The sequence below is a fragment of the Grampus griseus genome (genome assembly GCF_964374135.1).
Source record: "Grampus griseus genome assembly, chromosome: 20".
NCBI classification, from domain to species: domain Eukaryota; kingdom Metazoa; phylum Chordata; class Mammalia; order Artiodactyla; family Delphinidae; genus Grampus; species Grampus griseus.
This window is the reverse complement of record NC_139014.1, coordinates 14,438,847-14,463,916: the sequence shown is the minus strand read 5'-3', so window position 1 is coordinate 14,463,916 and position 25,070 is coordinate 14,438,847. Positions and strand designations below refer to the sequence as shown.

The following is a 25,070-nucleotide window of genomic DNA, read 5'->3' as shown; positions in this document are numbered from 1 at the left end:
CAGCCCGGCCTGGCCATGGCCACCTCGGGTATCTCCGTGGGGTGGACGTGCCTGCCTCGCGGGCTGGGGAGTCCAGGGTCTGATTCCTGTGCCGCCCACCCAGTCCTCGTCCTGCCCCAGGCCCCAAATCTGACTCTTCCTGGGCTCCCCACGCCTCAGGAGAGGGGGAGCATCTCGCCCATTCGCCATCCTGGAAAGATTGCAAAGGCAATTGGGAAGGGTGGGGCTGGACTGGAGGAGGAGGCAGCTTTTTCCCTTTGTCAGGCTCCACAGGGGCTGGCAACGAGGTGATAATGCTTCTAATGGGCAGGGATAAGCAGGCGGATCAGTGTGTGTCAACAATAGCAGAGCAGAAAGGGCTGGAGGGGGAGCTGGCCCGGCCAGGCCAGAGAAATGGCAGCGGGCAGGGGGGCTCGGGGCTGGGGGCCTATGCCCTGGGGCCTCCAGGGTGAGCGGGGGCCTCTTGAGCCTGGGTGCCCATGGCTCTATGCCCCCACTTCCAGGTCCCTTTGTCCCTCTTAGGCCCACAACAACCTCTGAAAGTGGAGAGACTTGCCATCCAGCCACCCCCATACCTCTATGCTCTCACTCCCCCATCTCTGCCTCCAGGGCATGGCCTGGACCCCAAAGCCCCTGAAATCCTGATCATAAGAGGTCAAGCACCTCATCCCTATTCTATCTGCCCCCAAGTACCCTAAAACCCAAATTCCACGTCCCATGGGTCACCCCATGCACATCCCTGGTACGTCAACTCATGCCCCCATATACCCATATGCTGGGAAAATAACCCCAGCCTGTCCCCTTATGCCCCCTAATCGCGACCCATATTTCCACACAGCCCGTCGGGCCCTGTGGCCCCTCTCCTGTCCTGCACAGGAAGGACAGCCTCTCCCTCGTCCGCTCCCTACCAGGTTGCCCACGTTGAGCACTCTGTCAAATTGCTCCGTCATGGGGTAATGCTCCATGGCCATGAAGAGGGTGTTGAGCACAATGCAGATGGTGATGCCCAGGTCCACGAAGGGGTCCATGACGATCAAGTGGACGATGTTCTTGAACTTCATCCACGGGGTGCAGCAGTTCCATATGAGCACTTTCTGGGAACACTTGTACCACCATGGTGGGCACTTCTGGTGGGCCTCTTCCAGCTCTGGGAATAGGGTGGAAACCGATACCTGATGAGGATCCCCCCTCACGTGCTCCTTCCTCCACCGAGGTCTTTGGTGCCACCTTCCAAGCTCCGCCCCCTGGAGCATCACACCTCAAGCCCCGCCCCCTCAGGGAGGCCTACTCCAAGCCCCGCCTCTCAGTGGGTCAGCCTCAAGATCCATCCCTCTAGACGCTGCCCACATGGCCCCACCCCTCAGTCCCCGCCCCCCAACACGCTGTCCCTTAGCTGACCCTCAAAAAGCCACACCCTCAGCAGCCTTACCCCTAGTTCCTCTCTCTCAGTGTTCTACTTCAGCTCCGCCTTCCTGGAGCTCCCCGCCCCCCAACGCGATGGGGTGACTCCCATCCTCTGCCTATGGCCCAGGGCTGCGATCTCGGCTGGGGAGGGGCCCAAGGGCCCCCAGGGAGAGGCGGGAGGCCACTGCAGGGGGTTGGGTCCCAGTTCCACCTGCTGCTGGCCAGCACCACTCAGGAGCAAACCATGGTTCCCCCCGAGGGCTCTCCCTCTCACTGCCAGTATGCCGGCCCCTCCAGACTGTCCCCAGCCAGTCCTTCCTTTCCCACCAGGGTAGCTTTCTGGAAACATCCCCTGTTCTTGCCACTCCAGCTCTAAACCCCTGGGGCTCCATAAGGCCCATGGGTGACGCTGCTTCTCCTCCTGGTCTTCCAGGCCTCTGCTGCCCATGGGGGTTCTCAGCCTGGGCGTGCTCTCATTTAATTACCACCGGAAATGGATGAGGTAAGTATATTAGTGCCCCCACGTCATAGATGAGGAAAGAGGACTCCCAGGGCAGCCCCATAGACACCTGGGTTTGAGTGCGTGATTGGGACACCCCAGAGTTTGGGGGCGGCTGAGCCGCACCCCCACCCAAGAATTAGTAAACCAGGCTGCAGATTCTACACCCCTACCCCCAACCCGGGTGCTACTGCAGGTGCCCCAAACTGTGTCTGAGGCCCCAAACTTCCCACCACAGTCCCAGCAAGGACGGCGTTGAGTGACCTCCTCGGCCAGCCCTGCCCAGCGTTCCCTGGGGCATCCTCTGGCAGGGCACATAGACACCTGGATGCCCGTCACACAAGGTCAGCTGGGATGGGGCCCTCTAGAGGTTTGCAAAGTCCTCCAAGTCCTTCCTGGCCCAAGGCGAGACACCTGGGGAGGGGCCCGCTCCCTTCTATGTCAGATTTCCTTGCATCTCCCTCCCTTGCTTCCCCCTTTCCTCCTCCTCCCTCCCTCTCATCCATCCACACACCCATGCCTCTTCCCATTCATTAATCTTTCAGCCCACCCACCCAACCATCCATCCATCCATCCCTCCGTCCATCTGTATGTCTATCCACCCTCTCCTCGTTGCCTAATCCTAGTGTCCCACTGAGGCCTGGGGGGCAGCACAGGGATTTGGGGGAGTCTGTGACTCTATCTGGGCAGAGGGACCTTTGATGTTTAACTTTTACCGAGAAGATATTTGAGGAACAGGATCTCCAGTTTCCGGAACATTGGGCCTTCCTGGTTCGTATTATTATCCTGTCCTTCCCCATTGCCTTGGCAGCCCCCAAGGCCTCCCGGAAGCCCCCAGTTCCCGCCACAGCCTGGCCTTGCAGCCAGAATTGGGCCAGGGTAAGCCAGGACTATATTTATCACAGCCATTTCTTCGATGCCAATATTAAGTTACTGTCCTGAAGCTGGGCCCAGCCAGGCCCTCCCGGCCCCCACCCCGGGAGCCCAAGTGGCCTGATGGGCAGGACAGGCAGAGCAGGGTGGGTATGGGGATGCCAGGCACTCACCTTCCATAGCATCTGAGATGCCGCTGTCTGCGCTGCAGCTGGGTCTTGGGGGCCCCTTCTCCCCCGCCGATGTGTCCAGGCTGCCGTTGCAGTCTTTGCCGTGGGCTGGGTCCTCGTCTGCCTCCCTACCTTCCAGCGCCTGAGCGGCCTTGGCCTGTGGACCAGCAAGGGTGATGGACATAAAGTCCATTGCTGAGCCATAGGGATGGACTAATGGACGCTCAGAGCTTCTTCCTGAGTCTTTCAGGCTGGGGGCCCCTCTTTTTGGCCTGCACCCAGCTTACTGTGGGCAGGGGCGGCAACCTCGGTGGTGGTGGGGTGACAGGGTAGGAACCAAAGTGACTGAGGACACACATCCTGAAGACCCTTCACTCTCTGAAGCCTTGACTGACCCTGCACTTCATGAGACAATGGGTAAATGTACAGCTGCTCCCCGGGGCCTCATCAGGACCCACCTCTCCCTCAGCCTGGACCCGTACGCTGCCCATAAGGAATCATAAAACCATAGGAATTGGAGCTGGAAGGCTACGTCAGGTTTAACTACTCCAGATTCCTTGTTATATATGGGGAAACTGAGGCGCTGAGCTGAGAAATACTCTTTCTACTGCTTGCATGCCTCCCACCCCACCAAAGCTCCAGCCTGGGCCTTCTGTTCCCCGTCCTCTGCCTCGCAGGCCCTACCCCACGCCTCCCCCGACCCCCCTCAGCCTGCCCAGGAGCACCCAGGCTGAGGGGCAGGGAGATCCCTGGGTCCTCGGCCTCCTCTCCCTGAGTCCAGACCTTCCCCACCTCTTCCTGCTGCTTTTTGAATTTCTCCAGCATCTGCTGAAACTCTTCTTCTTTCTCCTGATTCTCGGCCAAGGTGGCCTCGTTCTGCTCAGCGTATGCCATGGCCACCACCGCCAGGATCAGGTTGATGAGGTAGAAGGAGCCCAGGAAAATGATGACCACGAAGAAGATCATGTAGGTCTTGCCGGCTGCCCGAAGGGTCTGGGAGTGGGGGAGGGAGAGAGAGCGTCACATGGCACTCCCCTGCTTTCACCCACACCCATCTCCGTACATCCATCGCCCAGATAGGTAAACAGAGAGGGTCCTTCACAGAGCCCGGCAGTTTGAGGGCTTTCGAGGCAAGGTATAGCCACCCTTGGCAGGCTAAGCCACATTCTGGGGTGCTTCAAAATATATACTCAGGACCCAGACCTTCCTGGTCTCCTGGCTCAGAAAGCCCAGAGGACCTCAGCCAGACATCTTGCGATCAGAGAACCAGGATAAAAATTGGGGAACATGGGCTTTGGGATCAGCTTGAATCCTAGCTTTCCCATAGCGCCTGGCATCTAGTAAGAGCTCAGCAAATAGTAGCTATTATTATTATTACTACTAAATATTATTATTAACATCATCATGTTAGAAACATCACCAGGAACCAGCAGGCACTGTTGCTCCAGACCCAACCTGCCCACCTGCAAACAGTGGAAGGCAAATAATTGTGTCTGGGCAGAGTTGGAGTCCAAGCTGCCCTACCGGTTACTGTGAGGCCTGGGAGTCTGTGCCCGGCTCAGATCTCAGCTCTTAAGGCAAATGAGAAAAAGGAAGAAAGGGCTGAGGCTCAGATCTGGGCAGGTACCTAGTGTCAGAGGGCTCTGAGAACCCGTATGTAGGGGCATTTAGGGGGTACCACGGAGGGGACAGACTTGTTAGGGGCCCCACCAAGCCCGGAGGAGGCTGTGGAGATGGAGGGAGGTAGCCATGGGGCTGAGGGGCAGGGCCGGGGGCCGCTGTACCAGCTGGAAGAGGTTCTCCCAATAGTCCTGTGTCATGAGGCGGAAGAGAGCCAGGAAGGCCCAGCTGAAGGTGTCATAGCTGGTGTAGCCATAGTTGGGGTTCCGCCCGGCCTTGATGCACTCGTAACCCTCAGGGCAGCGCCTGGGGATAGGATGGGGGCTGGCTTTAGGGAGAAAGGAGAGCTCCAGCCGGGAGATAGATGGGGGGATCCCAAGAGAAAACTATCCTTCCGTCTTGTCTGCACCCCCCAAAATGGAAAGTGTTCCCCCATGTCCATGAATTTTCTTTACGTTTCCATCCACCCCAGGTTCTCATCCCTAATCATCCCCCATCTTCTGACAACCCTGGGACATCTGCCCTCCACCCCCCCACCCCCCCACCAATGTCACTCACCCAGCATCGCTGCTGTTCCCACAGAGCAGGGCGTCATTGGAGCCTTCCAGGAAATAGAAGTTCCCTTTGGGAGTCAGAGGCCACAAAGGAAACATGTCACCACATGGACACTGTGGGCACAGTACCCACCGTGCACCTGTGGACACATCTGTGTGGACCACACGCACCAAACGGATGCTGTCTGGGTGCCCCTTCCCTCTCCATTAAGGGCAGCTCCAAGTTCCAAGGTCTCTGGGTAGATACATTTTGCTGTCAGCTCAGTGCCTAGTGTGGGGTGCCGCAGGGGCACAGAGGGATACGGGGTGGGGGACATGCATGTGTGTGGATGGGGCTACCATGTGCCTGTGCAGGACCCTCAACTGAAGGGGGCGGGATGCGGCTAGAATCCAGGATGCCAGGTTGAAGAAGGGGTACCATTTTCTCAGCTGCCAGGAGGCACAGTGTGAAGTAATAGTGGCTTTGTGAGAATGTTGCCTCGTGCGTGTGAGGCTATGAAGTCTGGGTATGTGAACAGGATGCGGGGGCCTGGTGGTGGCCCTGCCAGGGTGCGAGCATGTGGTGTGATGGAGAGCAAGGGGTACGTAGGTTAGGGACTATGCACTGCTGCTTTTTATAGCCAAAGTTTTAGGATTTTCAAAGCAATTTGGCATTTGTTGTCGCACAAACCCTTTGAGAAAGGTATTGTTGTCTCCATCTTATAGGTAAGGATTCTGAGGGAGGGGGAGATGAAGCGACTTGTCAGCGGTTACCCCAGCTGGCAAGTGACGGATTTACACTCAGGTCTTCTCCATGCTCTTTGTCTCACAAGGGGCTGCCGTCGGGGCTGGGAAAGACCCCACTGGCCTCCCGACCCTCCGTCCTTACCTTCGTCATTGATGTAGGCATCCCAGTCAAAGGTAGAGTTGCCGGCCCAGCTCTCCTGGCCGTCCCAGGTGTCATTGCCGTACCACGTGGTGTTGGTGCCATTGAAGGGCGGGGGCCAGCGCACACACTTCTGCCGCAGGTTTCCCATGAAGAGCTGCAGCCCCACCAGGGCAAAGACACTCAGGCAGAAGACGGTGAGTATCATCACGTCTGACAGCTTTTTCACCGACTGGATCAGGGCTCCCACGATGGTCTTCAGCCCTGATCACAGGGAGGGTGAGAGTTGGGGCTGGGCAGGGCAGGGGGTAACTCACCCACTCAGTCCCTGCGAGCCTCTGCCTACTCCACCTCCTTCAAGCCCTGACTTACTTGGGGCACTGCTTGCCCGAAGCCTTCCCAAATTAGCCCCATCCTTCTCTGGTTACAACCTCCATCTGGAGCCTTGCATGGCCACCGAATCTCAGCCACTAGACAAGGGACTACGAAGACTTCACAGTGTGTTGCCCCAACTCGGAGAGCGACACCCAGCCACACAGTGGAGCTGAATACATGTCGTAAGTCAGCACTCCTGAAGGGTGTTCCTTAGAACGCTCATCTCGCAAGCTGTGCCCTTAACAGAAGGGGTTCAATCACGCTGGGGGCAGGCTGAGCTCTGGAGCGCCCTCTTGGAGGGTCCTTGTGTAGATTAGCCTATCAAAGGCTCGGAAAAGTCCTACAGAAACAAAAACTTTAATGCCACGTTTCACCTTATTTGACACAGAACCCTTTCTCTCTCTCTTTTTTTTTCTTTAATAAATTTATTTATTTTTGGCTCCATTGGGTCTTCGTTGCTACGCGCGGGCTTGCGGGCTTCTCACGGCGGCGGCTTCTCTTGTTGCGGAGCATGGGCTCTAGGCGCGCAGGCTCAGTAGTTGTGGCGCACGGGCTTAGTTGCTCCGCGGCATGTGGGATCTTCCCAGACCAGGGCTCAAACCTGTGTCCCCTGCATTGGCAGGTGGATTCTCAACCACTGCGTCACCAGGGAAGCCCCCTTTCTCTTTTAGTGCCTGTTAACACCCAAGGAACAGCAGGGTTCACTCTGAGAAGCTCTAGGCTGACTTTGCAATATTGCATTCCACTCCTCTGGACGGTCAAAGGCATAGCCAAATCGTATGGAATTCCAGGCTCAGATTCCATCGTTTATAGAAGAACCATAACTTCTTCCTTGGGCCTAATCAGTGTGTCTCTTGCTTCAGTGTGACTTTATTTCTTTTTCTTATCCTGGTATGAAAACAGATGCTCAGCAGCCTCCTTATAAAAGCCCCCTGAGCTCTGAGGATGCTGGAAGCCTGGCACCGAGGGAAGGCATTGTGGCCTTGACTCAGGGGCCAACGTGCCGTGTGGCCTTCAGTAAGCTCTTCCCTCCCGGGGTCCCTCCTTCCTCAACCGCAATTCACGAGGGCTTTGGACTAGAGGAGAACTAACGTATTTTCTAGCACTATGACTTCACAATTTCCCCTCCTCCCAGAGTCTGTTCTCCATGCCTTTTCAGATCATCTTTCTCTCCTTTAATGAACCTTCTCCAGTTTCTCCACATGCTTTTTTGAGGGTCCGGATGATCCAGATGCTAGTTATTTCATGCTTCTTGCTGCTTTACTTTGGAATTGCCCTGGCCTGATTGCTTAGTGGGTATGTGGCGTGTTCATTATTGAACCCACAGGGCTGGGGCTTTCCATCACTGATTCTCTGTGCCTCTCTCAGGTGGAGGTCTCTGCTCTGCCCAGTCTGTTTATTTTATTGAATACGCATACCCTGTGTCAGGCATTGTTCTAAGCACCTTATTGCTATCAAGGCTTTGAATTCTCATCCGCAACCGGATGAGCGGTACTGTTATTATCCACATTTCACAGATACGGAAATTGAGGCAGACAGGGAAGCCACTTACCCAAGGTCAAAGTTAGGAAGTGGTGGAGGTGGGAATTGAACCCAGGCAGTCTGGCTCCAGAATTTGTGCTCTAACCACCTTGCTATGCTGCCTCTTAAAACTCATCCTCCCACCTGGGCCCCTCTGTGTCCAGGCTTTGGTGTGGGTCCTACACCACCTGGGAGGGTTGTGACCCTGAGTCACAGAACTTGAGTGCCTGGTTCCAGGCCTGGGTGAAGGGGGAGGCCTGATGGCCTGGGCAGAGGGTCCCTGCTCCTCCCCAGTACCTGGGATGACTGTGATGGTTTTCAGGGCCCGCAGCACCCGGAAGGTTCTCAGGGCTGAGATGTTGCCCAAGTCCACAAACTCCGTCAGGTACCTGGGTGGGGAGGTTGGGGCGAGGGCTGTGTCAGAGCCGGGGGTGGGCGGTAGGGCAGAAGTCACAGGTTCTCCAGGCCCAGAAGGAGGATTCCCAAGGAATCCTTGTAGTTGGGGTTACCGTGGAGTTGCGGGGCGACAGGTCAGGCACAGCAAGTTTCCTGTCGGGGCCCGAGAGGTGGGGAAGACAGTGCAGCAGCTTTGCTGAGGAGTGGGGTTAGCAAGGGTAGCCCAGCTCTCCCGGGTGGGGACCTGTGGGACTAGGGCTCGGGGCTGCTGTGTGTGGTCATATGTGCTATGTGTAGGGGCACCGGGACAGACTCCCAGCCAGACCCCGGGAACGGCAGCTCCTAGAACTGTGCAGCCCGCTATCTGCAAGCTGGACCCACAGCCCTGCGGTCCACCCTCTGAGGCCTGGCCCCCTCCCCTCCCCAGCCTCAGGACGCCCTCGGGGCCCTGCTCACGCCATCATGATGACGCTGAAGTCCAGCCAGTTCCAGGGGTCCCGGAGGAATGTGAAGTCTTCGATGCAGAAGCCGCGGGCCAGGATCTTGATGAGGGACTCGAAGGTGTAGATCCCCGTGAAGGTGTACCTGGCGGGGAGAGGGCGGCCAGGGCCAGCCATGTCACGCCGGGGCCGGGGTGTGGGTGGCAGTGATGGACCTCCTGGGAAGGAGGGCACAGAAGTGACATGTGCCACCCAGGGGCTGAGGACATTGGGTGACAGTGTGTGCCATTCCGGGGACTTAAGGTGTTTGTTGATGGGGGTGGCAGTGACAGCGTTTGTCTCCCTGGAAGACAAGAGCGGTTTCACTCTGGGCATCCTCAGAGTGCACACCTGGGACCGGCAGACACCTGGGACCGGGGGACCGGGGGAGGGGGAGACTTACTCCACATGCTTAGACCAGGAAGGCGGGTCGCTCATGGTCATGAACACGCAGTTGGTCAAGATGGTGATCATGATGAACATGCTGAACAGCGTTGGGGGGAGAGTCAAGGAAAGTGAGGGAGCAGGTGGGAGGGGAGGTGGAAGGAGGGCCTCCTGCCCACCCCCGAGCCCTCCCTGCCTCTCCCCGCCCCTGCGCTCTCCCCACTTGGGCAGGATATGAGTGGATGAGCACCTTGATGGCGTAGCGTCTGAGGGTGCTGAAGGGGCTCAGCACGTAGAGAGCAGGGGTGGCGGAGAAGCGGAAGATGGCCTTGCCCTTGTTGAGCACGATGAAGGTCTGCGGCAGGGAGAGAGCTGTGAGGCCTGGGACAGGCAGACAGCTTGACAGTGGACAGACGGGTGGAGGGAAGCCTCCCAGGCCCGGACCTTCTTGTCACTGTAGTAGGGATCCAGTTCCTCCAGGGGGATGCCAATGACCTCCGGCGGGGGGTCCCCATAGATGAGGGGCAGGCTCTTGCCAGCCTCCAGGTCACTGCACGGCTTCTGTTCGGGCTCCTCGATCTCCATCTGCTTGTTCCGCTGCTGCCGGGCCTCCTCCTCCATCACCCGCCGTTCTATGGCTGCCTGGGACTCCCGGGTGAAGGGGCGCAGGCTCTCAGGGCCCAGAGGCACCACCGTGGGCAGAGATGAGGTGGCCATCCTCGCATCCTGGGCTCAGGGGCCAGCAGGGCGGCAGGCAGCTGGGACGGCTGCAGCGTGCAGCCCCCGGGGTGCTGGGCGGCCACCCCGCCCTGGACCTGCTGTCCGCTACTCACCTCCTGCCTGACCAGGGGCCAGGGCGGGGAGGTCGGCGTGCAGGCCCTTCTGGGGCTGGGAGATGTGCCTGCCGGGCCCAGGTGCTGCTGCACAGGTGCTGGACACAAGAGCATCACCCCCAAGCCCCGCACCGCACTCTCCCCAGCAAGGGCTTGGCTGCACTCTGCACTGACAGCAAACCGACCAGATCCTCTTCCGCCTTCGAGACTTGGGGCCAATGCCCCAGCGCCTTCAACCGCCTCCTGGTCCCAAGTTCTGGGGACTGTGTGGCTTCAGCCTATGGGGACAGAGAAAAACCACAGCTGGCTACGCCCATGTGACCTCTATCCAGCAGTGAGGCAGAAAGGAATCAGATGTGAAACGTGAGGGTGGATTGAGGATGGGCCGAGGTGAGGGGCCTGAGGGGGTCAGCCTAACGCAGGAATGGCAAACGGATTACACCTTGAGGGCTGACTTGGATCTGCTGCTGTTGGCTGCATTGGAGATGCGGGCAAAGACTATCAAGATTGCAGCCAGACTCAGTGCAAAAAGACTGCTGTGATTGATTAGTGATGTCTGCCAGGGGCATGAGAAAGGAGAATGTGGTACACCTGCCTGTACTCACCGTATCTGGCCTGGAGGGAAGAGAAAAGGAAGATGTGGGAATGTGGAGTGCCCTGTCCTGAGCTTTGGGGAGGTGTGATGTTGGTCGGGGAGAGGGAAGAAGGAAGGTTCCCGGGCACTGCCAAGGATCCCACCAGCTCCCTCCCCCAGGACCCATGGGACCTAACCCATGGGCAGGCAGGGGGAGCTGGAGTGGGAAAATGCAGGGTGTGTGTGTGTGGGGTCATGTCAGGAGAGCCTGAGGATGCTAACGTGGAAGAGAAGGACACACAGGAAAGGTCCTGGAGACAAGGAGACGGACAGTTTCAATGGTGGGGGCAGGGCTAGAGCTCCCAGGGACTGCTTTTGGCTGGTGGTCCCTGTATGAACTGGGCTGATAGAAGGGTCCCCACCAGGAGCTGCAGAGGCCTGTGAGAGCTGCGCAGCCCTCCTGAGCCTGTTCCCTGTGGAAGCAAGGTGGTAGGTCACTTATTGCAAAGGCCCTGGGGAATGACCCGCATCAGCAGGCGGGCACAGGGACACCACAGCAGCCTGGTCACACACACAGCCATCACTAGGCCCGCACGGACAGATGCCCCGGAACCACCCCTCCACCAGAGGGCCTCAGACAGAGCCCCCAGAGACACCCAGGGCTACACCGGAGGGTAGCCCTGTCACAGCGGGCCCAGAAGCCTGAGCAGTGCCCCTGCCCTGGCCAGTGCAGGCGTTTCCTCAGACTTGGTCAACAGGTGGGGAGGGCGGCCCAGGGAGTGGCCGGAGCCATTGGGCAGAGCTGGCCACGCCCCCGGCCTGGCTGCCCAGCTGCTCCCTCCCGGGGAGTCGTGTTTCCACGGGGATGACTCTGCTTATTCCTGCTGACCCCGTCCCTCAGCTGCTCATTGGCCCCATCGTGTGCGTGGGAGTGTGTGTGCACGAACACACACGTGTACACACGAGCGCAGACACAAGAGAGCGCACGCCCAGCCTGAAACCACCCCTCACGCTGACCTCACAGTTGCACCTACCACTTGCCACATACCTTTGCTCCTTCTTCCCCGTCTCTGGCCTCACGTACGTGCCCAAACAGAAGACACTGACGTGTCAGGCGGCCCTGGCGGGACCACGGCCACTCGGCGGCCTCCCAGTTCACTTGCCCCGCTTGGCAACAATCCTCTGGCCTGATGCTGCCCCCTCTCTCCCTCGCAGGCGCCCAAGTGGAACCACAGATAACCAGAGATGAACAGTCTGGCTCTGGCCCCAGCACCCATGGAAACTGCGCTCACCAGAGGCACCAGAGGCCCCGATCAGTCAGACCCAGTGGTTTCTGTGCAGCCGACCCTCCCTCGCACATCTCACGGTCACGGCCTCTCTTCTCAGGAGGAGAGCGTGGCCTCCCCGTCTGGCCACTCTCTCTACATCTGCTCTGTGAGCCCCTCCTTCCTGTCCCTGGAAGACGCTGCTTCTCCAGGGCCTGGTCTGCAAGCCCTGTTTGCCTTTCACAGCAGGCACGTCTCCCGTGCCCTTCTCTGCCACGGGAATAACCACCATCCACCTCCTTTCCGTGGTTTCTGTTCCCACTTCCCTGACGGCCCCAGACCCGTCAAGTCACGGCTCCCCTTCACGTGCAGCCGCAACATTGACAGCTCTCAGGCCAATGGTGATTCACGCCCTCCTTGTGCGATGATCTGTGGTCTGTCTCCCCCCACCAGACTCCTCGCAGGCCTGGGCTTGGGGTCACCCCTGAACCAGTGCCTGGCACACTGGCATGGGAGCAACGGGTGGCACAGCCAGCCTGGCACCTCCTCCTGCTGGCCCCCAGCGGGCCTCCAATGGACTCCTCACCTCTCCCTTTGAAACCTGCACTTCACTGTAGTTTCCTCTCCTCCTACCCTCTTCACCAGCCCTGAAGCGCTTCACGTCTGGATGTCTTGTTATGTGAGTGGGTAAATGCCCTCCTTGGCTAGGCCAGTGGAGGCAATGGTTTTGGTTGCTGGTGGCTGAAAGCACCCTGGTGGCACATCTGGTCAGTTCCCAAGCCATGCTGAGGCTCCTTCCCAGCACCCACATGTCTCTCCATCCTCCAGGCTACTGCTGCTTCGTCACCCCTCACCTGCTCTATTCAAATAGCCTCCCACCTGCATCCCTACCTCCTGCCTGGCTCCCCTCCAAGCCAGCATCCCCATTTCTAAAATCACGAATCTGATCATGTCACCTTCTGCTTAATCCTTCGGTGGCTTCCCACTGCTTAATAATGTGTCCACGCTCCTCCACGTGGGTCGCAAGGCCCTGCACGATCCGATCCCTGCCTCGTGGCCCATCACTTCACCACACACACCCACCCTCAGGCCATGCTACCTCCATTTTCACAAAAGGGCCAAACTGTTTCCCACCGAAGCCCATGCCTTTGCTTATGGTCTGCTTGCCGCCTGGAGCACTCCTTCTTTTTGGCATCCCGGAGAGCTTTAATTCGTCCTTGCAGACTCAACCTACACAAGAACCACCACCTCCAGGAAGCCCTCCCTGGGCACCCTGGCTGAGCGGATTGCTCCTTTGTACCACCAGTGTGCCTAACACTGGATAAAAGGTTATCGAATGAATGAATGGATGAGAGGACCCTTCCACCTTAGCCCGTTTCTCCTTTGAGCCCACCCTGAACTTAAATCGTAACCAGAAACTGGATCTCTGATATCGCCACTCACACATTCCCCTCCCCCACCTCCTACTGCTTAGCTCAAGGGCCCTGTTGTGTAATCCTTGGGCTTCTTCTTACACTCAGTCCTTGACCCTGAGATTTCTCCCTCTCCGTCAGCCCCTCAGACTTCACCTCCCTCCTCTTCCAGCCTTCGTTACAAGATCCATCACCATAATCCCTCCCTCGAAAATACGCTTAACTGCAGCCTTCTCTCTCCTTCCACCCGCCTCACCTGGGGAAACCTCAGCCTGCCCGGCCTGGCTGTGCTCTTCCTGAGGCAGCCCTGAGCTGCTGGATGCTGTCGCAGCCAAGGCAGGACTTCGCTGGGTTCACGCTGTCTCTGTGGTTATAAACCCCGGGTTTGCCCTCAGTGCCGCCCTCTAAGTGTAGGTTTCTCTGTGAGTCTCGCTTTTCCACTTTTTGAGAACAACTATTTCGTGCCTTCTCTTCTTTCCTCAACACCCCCATAGTCTTCCCCATGATGCTCCCAGCTGGTGACTCTGTCTGTCTTCACTGAGAAAACAGGATCCGTCACACACAAACCAACAGAACTATCCTCACTGCCCGCCCCTTCCTCCTCTGTCCTGATAACAAAAGAAGACTCAAGACCAGGACTTTCACTTGGTCCCAGGCCCCTGACCCCGCCTGCCTTCCCGAGGACCTCCTTCTCTACTTACCTTCTCTCTCTCCCACCACCAGCCCCTCCCCTTCTAGGACCAGGTGCTGCCATCTTCAGAATAATGGCAGTGGTGACAAAAACCGCCCTCCCGGCCCCATGCCTCCCTTCGCGCTTACTCTAATTTTCTGTTCCTCTTCATGGACACACTTCTTGGAAAGTGTCTACACCAGCTGTTTTTCCTTACCTTTGCTCCCTCTCCAACCCCTTCCAACCTGGCGTACATTCCCCCCACTCCACAGAAGTGGCTTTTGTCAAGTCACTAGCACCCTCCCTGCTGCCAAGTCTGCTGAACACGTTTCTGTCTTCACTTCCCTCAACCTCATAGAAACATTCAATCCAGTTGGCTGCAGTCCCCTTCTGGACAGGCTCTCTCCTCTCAGCCTCCACGACAGCTCACCCATAGTTTACCTCCTGCCTCTCCGGCTGTTCCTTCTCAATCTCAGGGCTCTGTCTGGGTCTGGGTGGCATCATTCCTATGACTGTAAGTAGTGTTCTAGGAGTATGTTAAAGCCCTCCTCTGAACTCCAGACCGATATATTTAACTGGCTACTGGACCCCACCATGTGGATAGCTAACAGGCATCCAATCGACAGCATCTGGAATGAAACATTTGTCAAGGACCTATCATATGGCACAGGAAACTGTGCTCAATATTATGTAACGACCTAAATAGGAAAAGAATTTGAAAAAGAATAGATGCATGTATATGTATAACTGAATCACTTTGCTGTACACCTGAAACTAACACAACATTGTTAATCAACTATACTCCAATATAAAATAAAAAGTTAAAAAAAAAGAAATAGATTCTCAAAAAGCAAACAACCCAATCAAAAAATGGGCAGAAGATCTAAACAGACATTTCTCCAAAGAAGACACACAGATGGCCAACAGGTACATGAAAAAGTGCGCCACATCGCTAATTACTGGAGAAATGCAAATCAAGATGACAAAGAAGTCTCACCTCACTCTGGTCAGAATGGCCATCATCAAAAAGTCTACAGATAATAAATGCTGGAGAGAGTGTGAAGAAAAAGGAACCCTCCTACACTGTTGGTGGGAATGTAAATTGGTACAACTATTATGGAGAACAGGCTCTGCTCCCATAAAGGGTTACAGCCAACTATGAAGCTTGAGGACACAGTCCACCCAAGACCGCTCTCATTTCTGATATCAGTTGCAAGGTCAGGGGTCCTCAATACCACTGTCTTACCCACCGTCTTCCTCAATCCAGGAAATGGTACCACCATCCAGCCAAGTCCAAATTTGCTCAAGTCAAAAACGGAGGTGTCGGGCTTCCCTGGTGGCCCAGTGGTTAAGAATCCGCCTGCCCGTGCAGGGGACACGTGTTCGAGCCCTGATCCAGGAAGATCCCACAGGCCACGGAGCAACTACGCCAGTGCGCCACAACTACTGAGTCTGCGCTCTAGAGGCCGCGAGCCACAACTACTGAGCCCATGTGCCACAACTACTGAAGCCCGCATGCCTAGAGCCCGTGCTCTACAACAAGAGAAGCCACCATAATGAGAAGCCTGCGCACCGCAATGAAGAGTAGCCCCTGCTCGCCACAACTAGAGAAAGCCCGCTCGCAGCAACGAAGACCCAACGCAGCGAAAAATAAAATAAATTTATTTTAAAAAAGCAGGTGTCTTTGTGAATTCTCCTTTTCCCTCACCTCTACATTCAGCCTGTCCAAAGTTCTGTTAATACCATCTCCAAAACATACCTAACCTCTCCTTTTTCCCCTGGTCCATTTCACAACAATTTCTTACAATAGCTACCTGCTTTTGCCCCTGGCCTCTCCAAACCAGTCCGAGGAAGCAGCAGGTGCTGTTTTAAAAACAAGAAACTAGGGACTTCCCTGGTGGCACACGGGTTAAGAATCCACCTGCCAATGCAGGGACACGGGTTCCAGCCCTGATCAGGGAAGATCCCACATGCCGTGGAGCAACTAAGCCCGTGTGCCACAACTACTGAAGCCTGTGCGCTTAGAGCCTGTGCTCCGCAGCAAGAAAAGCCCCCGTTCGACATAACTAGAGAAAACCCACGCGCAGCAACGAAGACCCAATGCAGCCATAAATAAATAAATAAAATAAAAATAAAAACAAGAAACTAATCATGTTGTTTCTCCTGCTTAAATGTCTCTAGTCACATCCTGTTGCGCTTAGAATAAAACCTAAGGCCCTGGTGATCCAGCCCTGATCTGCCTCTTCGCCTTTGTCTGCTGATCTGTCCTCCTGGCCGCCTTCCAGCTCCTTGACCACCAGACTCATGCCTGCCTTTGGGCCTTTGCTCTCCCTGGAGCTCTTGTCTCCCCGCTCTTCACATGGTCTAGGCTCTAATGTCCTAGACATTACTCCCCGGTCTAGGCTCTAATGTCCCTTCTCCAAGAGGATTTCTCCTCCTCAACTCTCTATTACAGTCCCTTGTATTTTCCTTGACGTCATTTATCATAGTTTGTAATCACTTGTCTATTGGCCTAATTCATTCTTCTGTCTCCTCCACCAGACGGAAATGCCAAGAGAGCAGGAACCATGTCTTGTCTAGGTCACCATGGCCAATCCCAGTGCTGAGCACACAGCAGACACTCAGTGAGTGGATGAGGCCTTGGATACAGATCTTTCTGGGAATAGAATGGATTCTGATACATTTCACCCATTCATTCATTCATTCATTCATCCATCCATCCACCCATCCATTCATTCTGTTCATAAGTCAGAACCTGAGCTAGCCCTGAGTAGGTAACAAAGGTGCATCTGCTGGGCATCCTGCCTTCCAAGAGCTGATAGCTGGGGAGAAGGTGGACATGGGCACACGAAGCTATGGTACAAGGAAAAAGAATTGCCCTCCCTAAAGAAGGGAGTTGATTGTGCTATGGGAGTTCAGGTGGATGAGTGGTGACTTCCAGGCTGGGGGCAGGAAAGATGTGTCTTTTCAGTTGGGTCTCAAAGGATGAGTAAGTTGTGAGCACAGGGAAATGGAGAGGAAGGACACTCCAGGGAAAGGGAACAGACAGAACAAAGGCAGTTTCAGGACACAGGGAACTACACCGTGTCAGTCTTTGGGGGGCATGGGATCTGTTTAGGGTTTTGGGGGAGGCGGGTTGGGCAGCTAGGCCAGAGCCTTGAAGACCATGTCTGGGGGTCTGGAGTTCATCCTGCAGCTTTGGAGAGCCCCTCCAGGGGTGGCGGGCCTGGGTGGGGCCACACTGGCCAGCATGTATATGCTTCCTGCTCACCCTCACAACGTGTCTAGAATAGAGGGACAAACTGTGTTGTTTGCAGTGGCACCAGCGGAAAATGAAAGGACATCTGGGGTGCATGCGTGGTGACTTTCTGGCAGAGACAAGCACTGATAATGTCCCATGTAACTGGCTGGCCGACTTGCTGGCAGATCTCCACGTGGCCCCTCAAGTTACAGCCCAGAGTAAAGAGAGCCACATGACAGCTTGACCCCTCCTTCCACCAGCCACAGATCAGTCTCTGGCCTCCACCCCAGCCTGTTCCTGAGATGTGGTGGCTGAGGGCCTGAGGGCACCTCTTCCCACTGAATTTAAGAAGGTTAGATACAAATAACAAATGCTGGAGAGGGTGTGGAGAAAAGGGAACCCTCCTACAATGTTGGTGGGAATGTAAGTTGGTGTAGTCACTGTGGAAAACAGTATGGAGGTTCCTCAGAAAACTAAAAATAGAACTACCATATGATCCAGCAATCCCATTCCTGGGCATATACCCAGACAAAACTATAATTCAACAAGATATGGATACATGCACCCTTACGTTCATTGCAGCACTATTCACAATAGCCAAGACATGGAAACAACTTAAATGTCCATCGACAGATGAATGGATAAAGAAGATGTGGTATATATATATAATGGAATACTATTCAGCCATAAAAAAGAATGAAATGATGTCATTTGCAGCAACATGGATGCAACTAGAGATTATCACACTAATTGAAGTAAGTCAGAAAGAGAAAGACAAATATGATATGATATCACTTATATGTGGACTCTAAAATATGGCACAAATGAACCTATCTACAAAATAAAAAAAGACTCACAGTCATAGAGAACAGACTTGTGGTTGCCAAGAGGGAGGGGAGGAGGGAGAGGGATGGACTGGGAGTCTGGGGTTAGTAGATGCAAACTATTACATTTATTTTTATTTTATTTTATTTTATTTATTTAGGCTGCACCGGGTCTTTGTTGCTGCATGCGGGATCTTTAGTTGTGGCATGCAGTCTTCTTAGTTGCGGCATGTGGGCTTCTTAGTTGCAGCACGTTTGTGGGATCTAGTTCCCAGACCAGGGATCGAACCTGGGCCTCCTGCATTGGGAGCGTGGAGTCTTACCCACTGGACCACCAGGGAAGTCCCCAAACTATTACATTTAGGATGGATAAACAACAAGGTCCTACTGTATAGCACAGGGAACTATGTCCAGTCTCCTGGGATAAACCGGAAAAGAACATAAAAAAAGAATGTCTATATGTGTATAACTGAGTCACTTTGCTGTACAGCAGAGATTGCCACAACACTGTAAATCAACTACACTTCAATAAAAAAACAGAGAATAGGGCTTCCCTGGTGGCGCGGTGGTTGAGAGTCCGCCTGCCGATGCAGGGGATACGGGCTCGTGTCCTGGTCCGGGAGGATCCCGCGTGCCGCAGAGTGGCTGGGCTTGTGAGCCGTGGCCGCTGAGCCTGCGCGTCCGGAGCCTGTGCTCCGCAACGGGAGAGGCCACAACAGTGAGAGGCCCGCGTACAGCAAAAAAAAAAAAAAAAACAACAGAGAATAAAAGAATGTTAGCGTTGCAAGGACCCAAGAGATCGAGTCCAACTCCCTCATTTTATAGATGAGGAAACTAAGGCCCAGAGAAGAGTAGTGACTCCCCCAGATCACACATTTATTCATTCAACAAACATCTCCTGAGCATCTGTTCTATGCCGGGCTCTGTTTTGGGAGCCAGGGATACAGGAGTGGCAAAGTCCCTGTCCTCACTGAGCTTGCATTCCCAAGAGAGGAGGCAGATAATAAATAGGGAAGCAAATAAGATAATTTTAGAGAATGATAAATGAAAAGTTGAGCCAGGACTAAAACACTGCTCCCTGGGCGCCAGGGCCCATTTAGTAAGTGAGAAGCTCCATCGGAAACTGCGTCAAAACGGAAGTTTGGGCAGAAGTGGTGGGTAAAGTCTTGGGGGCCTAGAGGCAAGGGGTGGGAAAGGAAGCGTCTGGAGTCAGGGAGCCAGGCTGGGGCCAGCTGTCCACAGGCAGGGAGCCGAGGGGGAGGACACTGGAGGGTGAGGCGGCTCTTCTCTGGAGCAGGTCCAGCCCTGCATTGTCTCCCTCTGTGAGGCTGCCAGATTGAACACCCAATTCCAGATATAGTCTGACCACAGAGAGAGGCCTTTTTTCCTTGGCCTAGACGCCCATTGAATTCATTGATCCCAAGACGGCATTTACTTTTTCAGCAGCCCACTTACAAGGTGACTTTACAGTCACCCCTGGAGCTTTTCGTCATGAGCTATGGCCATATTAGATCTTCCCTGTCCTATAATTGTGCAGTTGATTTTTCTCTTTTAAATACAGGTGGACCTCAACAAAATATTAGCAAATCAAACCCAACAGTATATGAAAAGAACTATACAACCAAATGGGATTTATCCCAGGTATGCAAGGCAGGTTCAATATTAGAAATCACTTAATGTTAATCTGTCACATCAACAGGCTGAAGAAAAATCATCTGATCACATCAATGAATGCAGAAAAAGGATTTGACAAAATCCAACCCATTCATGATAAAAACTCTCAGCAAACTAGGAACAGAGGGGAACTTCCTCAACCTGATAGAGAACATTTAAAAAGATCCTATAGCTAACATAGTACTTGATGGTGAGAAACTAGACGTTTTCCCACTAAGTTCAGAAAAAAGGCAAGGATGTTGCCTCTCTCCACTCCTTTTCAATATCATACTGGAAGTCCTAGCTAATGCAATAAGACAATAAAAGAAAAGAAAACGTATACAGATTGGGAAGGAAAAAACAAAATTGTCTTCGTTCACAGATGACATGATTGTCTTTGTACAAAGTCCAAAAGGGTCAACCAAAAAACCCCCTCCTGGAACTAATAATGATCATAGCTAGGATGCAAGGTTAATATAAATCCAGGTGTAGGATGTTCCATCTACTTCTACTTAAATTCCCCTCATTCATTGCACCTCTTCACCTGCAGTCTTTCGTGAAGGTTTGTTGAATCTTGATTCTGCCTCTCCGTTCAAGGCCAGTCCCTCACAGCTGAGTGTCTGTGATCCAGATTGTCCCTAATTATTGGCCAAACAAGGCTCAGGACAGACACCCCACCACCACCACCTCTTGCCACTATATGCTTCTAGAACCTTCTCTTCCTGGGACACCAAGCTTTCAGGGAAGGTCCTTCAACCCACCTAGCTGCACTTCATTGGCTTGAAACCCTCCCCTGCCTTCCCCTCCCACTACCCCCCACCCCCAGGAGCCTCAGCCATGCCCCGCCAGCCTGAGATATAAAAGCTGCTGTGAGAAACTCCCAGAAGATTGAGAATGGAGGTGACCTTCCCCTCACAGCCTTCCCGTTCACTCTAGGGCACATCCCCCAGGATGCAGAGATGGTGGATAGCTTGCTGGCCTTGCTCAGGCTCCAGTCACCATCCCTCTTGCCAACCAAGCATACCCTTCCTCTCCGGTAAAGCTGCAGTCCAGGCTCAGGCTGTTTTGTTTCTCTGTGGATTAGGAGCAAAATTACCCAGAGCTGCGGTCAGCCAGTGGCGGCCCCTCCTCAAGCTTCACCTGCAGTGAGGGCTCAGACTCAGAACTTTCTGAGAGACCGAAACAGATCAAACGTTTCCTGTCCTGGCCAAGGATAGCACCGTACATCCTGGTGGCCTACTCCCCAACTTCCTGCATTTCCACTGTGGCCCAGCTCCAAGAATGCAAAATGGAGCCCTGTGTCTCCCTAGTTGTCAATCTCAAGTCACAGCTCTTCTAAGCTGGGGCAGGCTGAGGGGCGGGCGTGGGAAGGGGGCAGCTGTGTTGTTTCTCTGCCAGCACTGAGGACCCCGGCCTTGGCAGCCCAGGGGCCTGGAGGAGGTCACCCCAGGTGGCCCTCCCCTCCTGGTCTAACACTCTCTGCAGAGGAAATGTGCTCCAAGAGGTCTTGGAGGGCAGCCTGGAGCCCAGTGCAGAAACCTCCGGACACTCAGGAACTCTGAGAGTTCCGGAGACCAGCAGGGTCACACGGCGGGGGTGGGGGTGGGGTACCCTGGGCAAGGGCTGGGCTGGGGCTGACTGCATTTTCCAGGTGGGGTTCACTGGGTCAGAACAAGCCTCCCTTTTTCAGGCACCTGATTCAACCAGCCTGATGCTCCGTCCCCGCTATGGGGAAAGAATGCGTGATCATAGAGGCCACGTTTATTTTGTCCTTACTGTATGGCAAGGTTGGCTTCCTGTTCAGGGTATTTTGTCCGCCCCTCTCCCCTCAATCATCTCTGGCTCTGCCAATCCCCAAAGGCTCTCTAAGAACATCCTCTAGTTTTTCCCCAGCCTGCCTCCTCCTCCCGAAGCTGACTCTTTTCCTCCACCCAGAGTGCTTCTGGTCAACTAGGGGTCTGATGAAATAAAAACCCACAAATGGGCTGTGTTGGGTTTTGTGAACCGTGCCCCTTCCCGCTAAACCCTCCCAGCTCATCAGTCCGCCCTGGAAGCCTTTTCTCCCCAGAAGCAAAGGCCAGAGAGTGGGTTTCCCCTCCCAAGACTGAGCCTTCAATCAAAGGAGTTTCTCTCATCTCAAGATGTAGAATTCCAGGCCTCGGTCAGCGTCAGCTCAGGAAAGAGTCTATTTGGAGCGGGTGGGGGGGCGGGGGTGTTGGTTCCTCTGTTCCCCAAACCTCAGTGCATTCGCCTGTCATCCCGATGTGTGTGGGCCCGAGAGGTGGAGGCGTAAGAATTATTTCTTGATGGCGAGCAGTCGTCTGTACGTTCGTTGGGTGTTTACCGCGTGCCAGGCACCGTTCCAAGCGCTTCGCATTCATCATCCTGGCTAACAAGCGGCAGAGCCAGGATTCGAATGCAGCTCTCTGATGCCAAACCCACATGCCTCTTACTATGGCCTCCCTCTCGCCCGCCCAGTGGGGAACAGGGCTGGGCATGGCTGCCCTCCCCCAGCACGGGGCACGCCCAGGTTGAGGTCCCATCCAGTTGCCCCCTGGGCTGGCCTGATCCTCACCTGTCTGTCCTCTTCAAAGGACAGACCAGAGTCCTTGGGCCAAGTCCCTGAAAGGCATGGGCTGTGGTGGGCGTCTGGCGGGCCTTGGCAGGCCCAGGGCTCAGGCTTCCTGGGGCCTCGTGTTGGGGGTTGGGAGTGGTGGGGACTAGAGGTCCCCACCTGCAGTTTGGTAAAGAGCCTTTGCTGAGGTTTGGTTTTTCACTTGCACCGATCGACCCTCATATACCCCCCAACCCCTCTGCAGCTCACTCCTACACACACACACACACACACACACACACACACACACACACGCCCCTCACTCTTGCTTCGATGAGTCATTTCCCAGCTGCTCCAAGGGGTGGGGAGGCTAATTAGTTCCACCCAGGCCTGGGGCTTCCTGCCCTCCGCTGGCTCGGCTCTTTCGAAGGTACCTCAAACATGGTGACCAGGGCTCCGTGGGTGCCCCCCTCCAACCTGTGTACACACCCCCTCGTATACACACACCTCTAGGCCCACTTCACCCACCCTCAGGCAGACCCACCCCCTGCCCGCAGGGCTGCTTCCCCTCACCCTGCCTGCTTCTACATACGATCTCCCGCTGGAGCCGCCGCCTCTGTTGGCTTCTCTCTGCCACGCACCCTCCCCACCCCCAGACCATGGCTGACAGGCCTTTTTCCTGCCTGAGGTCCACCCAGAGGGCAAGAAGAGGACTGTTCAAAACTGATCCTGAGCCTGGAGAATTCCAAGGCCGACCTCGGTCCCCATTCCCTCCATCAATCCCTAACCATGTGGGTAGGGTGAGTTTTGAGCCCTTCCCACTCGGGCCTCAGGCCCCTGCCGGGCCCTGGGAGTTGCACAAGGCAGTAGGAGGAGCAGGCTGCAGGACCCAAGCCTATAACCTGAAACCCCCAAAGGGGGTTGATGAGGGGCTGATGGACTCTCCCGTCCCGCAGCCAGCTTGGCTTTGCCACTCGCTCCGAGAACTTTGTTCAACCCCGGAAACTGCTCCAGGGATGTTTTCTCACCAACTACCCTGGTGGAAGATCCTTCTCCAAAATTAGGCCAATCAAGAGCTTAAAAAGCCTCCAAAAAGACGAGTCACCTGCAGCTCTTACTAAAATGTGAGCCCGGGGTGGGGGGCTCTGCTTAGCGCTTTCAGAGCCCTTAAGGCAACATTTGCAAACCACAGACCCTCATAAAATGGGCTCTGCTGTCCATATGATAAAAGGATCTCCCGGTAGGAAAAAACCCACCCCCTCCCAGCTATGCAGGGTACCCAGAGCTGGATAGGGTTGTCCTACCTTCTGTCCTGCTTCCCCACCTTATAGCTCCTTCTCCCCTTCTGTCACCGCCTCCCCCCTCAAGGAGACATTTATTTCAGAGTCACAGCCTGCTAACAAGCATAAAAATGAATTACTAGTTAACACTTAAGTACTTGCCAAGCACTGTCCTGGGCACCTCACGTGTCAAGAGCTCATGTAATCCTTACCGTGATCCTATTGTTATCACTCCATTTGACAGATGAGGAAACGGAGGCACAGAGAAGGTAAGGAAGTTGCCAAGTGTTATTTATGTAGTAAACTGAGGCTGGAAGCCCTGCTCTCGAAAGAGACCTTGGCTCTTAACCACTAAGGTATCATCACCCCAGTCTAAACTGGACGGTGACCTTGTAGCGCCTGTGGGGCAGGGGAGGGGTAGACAGGCACCTGGTTTCACGAACCAGTTCAGAAGCAGTGGGGTCTGGTAACTCTTGTGGTTTTGCACTGTCCGTTTATGCTAGGGCTCCTGGCAGAGGACAGGGAGGCCTTGGTGGGGGGCAGCCCGTCCTTTGAGGGGCACAGCGGCTCCCCTGCCACCCCCGCTTCCTGTGGGCTCCTTGAGCCCCTCCCGTTCCTCCTGCTGCCCCATCCCCCCCCCACACAAGGGCTGTTGACTGAAAACTGCAGGGAATAAAAATAGCCGTTGCTGATGAGGCAGAACGGGGGCCAGAGCACATGGAAGGCCCGGGTAGGGGCGGTGGAGGTGGAGGGACCCTGCGATTCCCCAGCCCCATGAGCACCTTCTGATGGAGCCCTGGGGAGCCCAGGCCTGTTCCTGCCACTGCAGAGCTGGAGACCCCTAGGGCTGCCCGCGGGAACCCACTGCTCCTTGTGTCCCAGGAGCGAACTCTGCCCCATGACCCAGTCCTGCACCAGCGTGAGCTCCTTCCCAGCGAGCGGGGGCCTTGGCTGCTGTGGGCAGAGCCCTGGCCCCTCATCAGCCGTGTGACCTGGGTGACAGAACCCGCTGAGCCTGAGCCTTCCCTGTAAAAGGAGTCAAGGGACAGAAGGTTTGTGTAACCTGGACTGGGGCTGTTGACGTCCTTCCCCTTCCCTGCTCTCTGAGGCCCCTGGGCTCAGATATTTTATTTCTCTTCCATGCATCTCTCTCCTGTCACCTGGAGAGAGAGAGCCTTCCCACTCCTCTCTGTAAGGTCCAATCCCTTCTCTCCTCTCTGGCTCTGCCTCTCCCAGGAGCCTTCTCTAAACCCCACCCGTCCCTGCCATTACACTTTTCTCTGTTCTGGTGGCCAGAGTTGCCCCCAAAGGCAGGGACTTTGTCAGGACTACCCCCAACATCTGGCCAGGAGTTCAATGCCTTTGGCTTCAACCTCAGGGCTTTCCCTTGGTCTGGGTCTGGGGTCGGGGCAGGGAAGCCGGCTGGGCAGACCTTGACACTCAGGCCAGCTTAGAGCTGGAGGTGACCTTGAGACCTGAGCTCCCACCCTGTGCAGGTGCCCAACCAGAAATGTCAAGGAAGGCCAGGCTGGGATGGGACCACCTAGGAAGGACCCCTAAGTACCTTTCCCAAACCCTGCGAAAATCCCAGCCAATCCCTTGAGAGATGCCTGGGATGGAGATG

At 55.2% G+C, this 25,070-nt stretch overlaps 1 protein-coding gene across 4 annotated transcripts in view; it reads right to left on the bottom strand.

The window, feature by feature from the left end:
- Positions 1-25,070, bottom strand: part of SCN4A (sodium voltage-gated channel alpha subunit 4) — a 46,296-nt gene that overhangs the window by 19,341 nt on the left and 1,885 nt on the right. The window contains exons 1-12 of one of the 4 annotated variants that reach the window (XM_082678182.1): positions 23,876-23,938; positions 9,585-10,251; positions 9,378-9,495; positions 9,160-9,250; positions 8,734-8,862; positions 8,179-8,270; positions 5,989-6,249; positions 5,125-5,188; positions 4,731-4,872; positions 3,739-3,939; positions 2,950-3,103; positions 909-1,147 (exon numbers count right to left, since the gene is read on the bottom strand). In XM_082678182.1, the coding sequence (XP_082534308.1) occupies positions 909-1,147; positions 2,950-3,103; positions 3,739-3,939; positions 4,731-4,872; positions 5,125-5,188; positions 5,989-6,249; positions 8,179-8,270; positions 8,734-8,862; positions 9,160-9,250; positions 9,378-9,495; positions 9,585-9,857 (1,764 nt within the window). In that variant the 5' untranslated portion in view covers positions 9,858-10,251; positions 23,876-23,938. Of the gene's footprint in view, positions 1-908; positions 1,148-2,949; positions 3,104-3,738; positions 3,940-4,730; positions 4,873-5,124; positions 5,189-5,988; positions 6,250-6,357; positions 6,483-8,178; positions 8,271-8,733; positions 8,863-9,159; positions 9,251-9,377; positions 9,496-9,584; positions 10,252-23,875; positions 23,939-25,070 lie in introns of those variants that run through there. The other 3 variants (XM_082678181.1, XM_082678183.1, XM_082678184.1) reach the window with 3 other exon arrangements.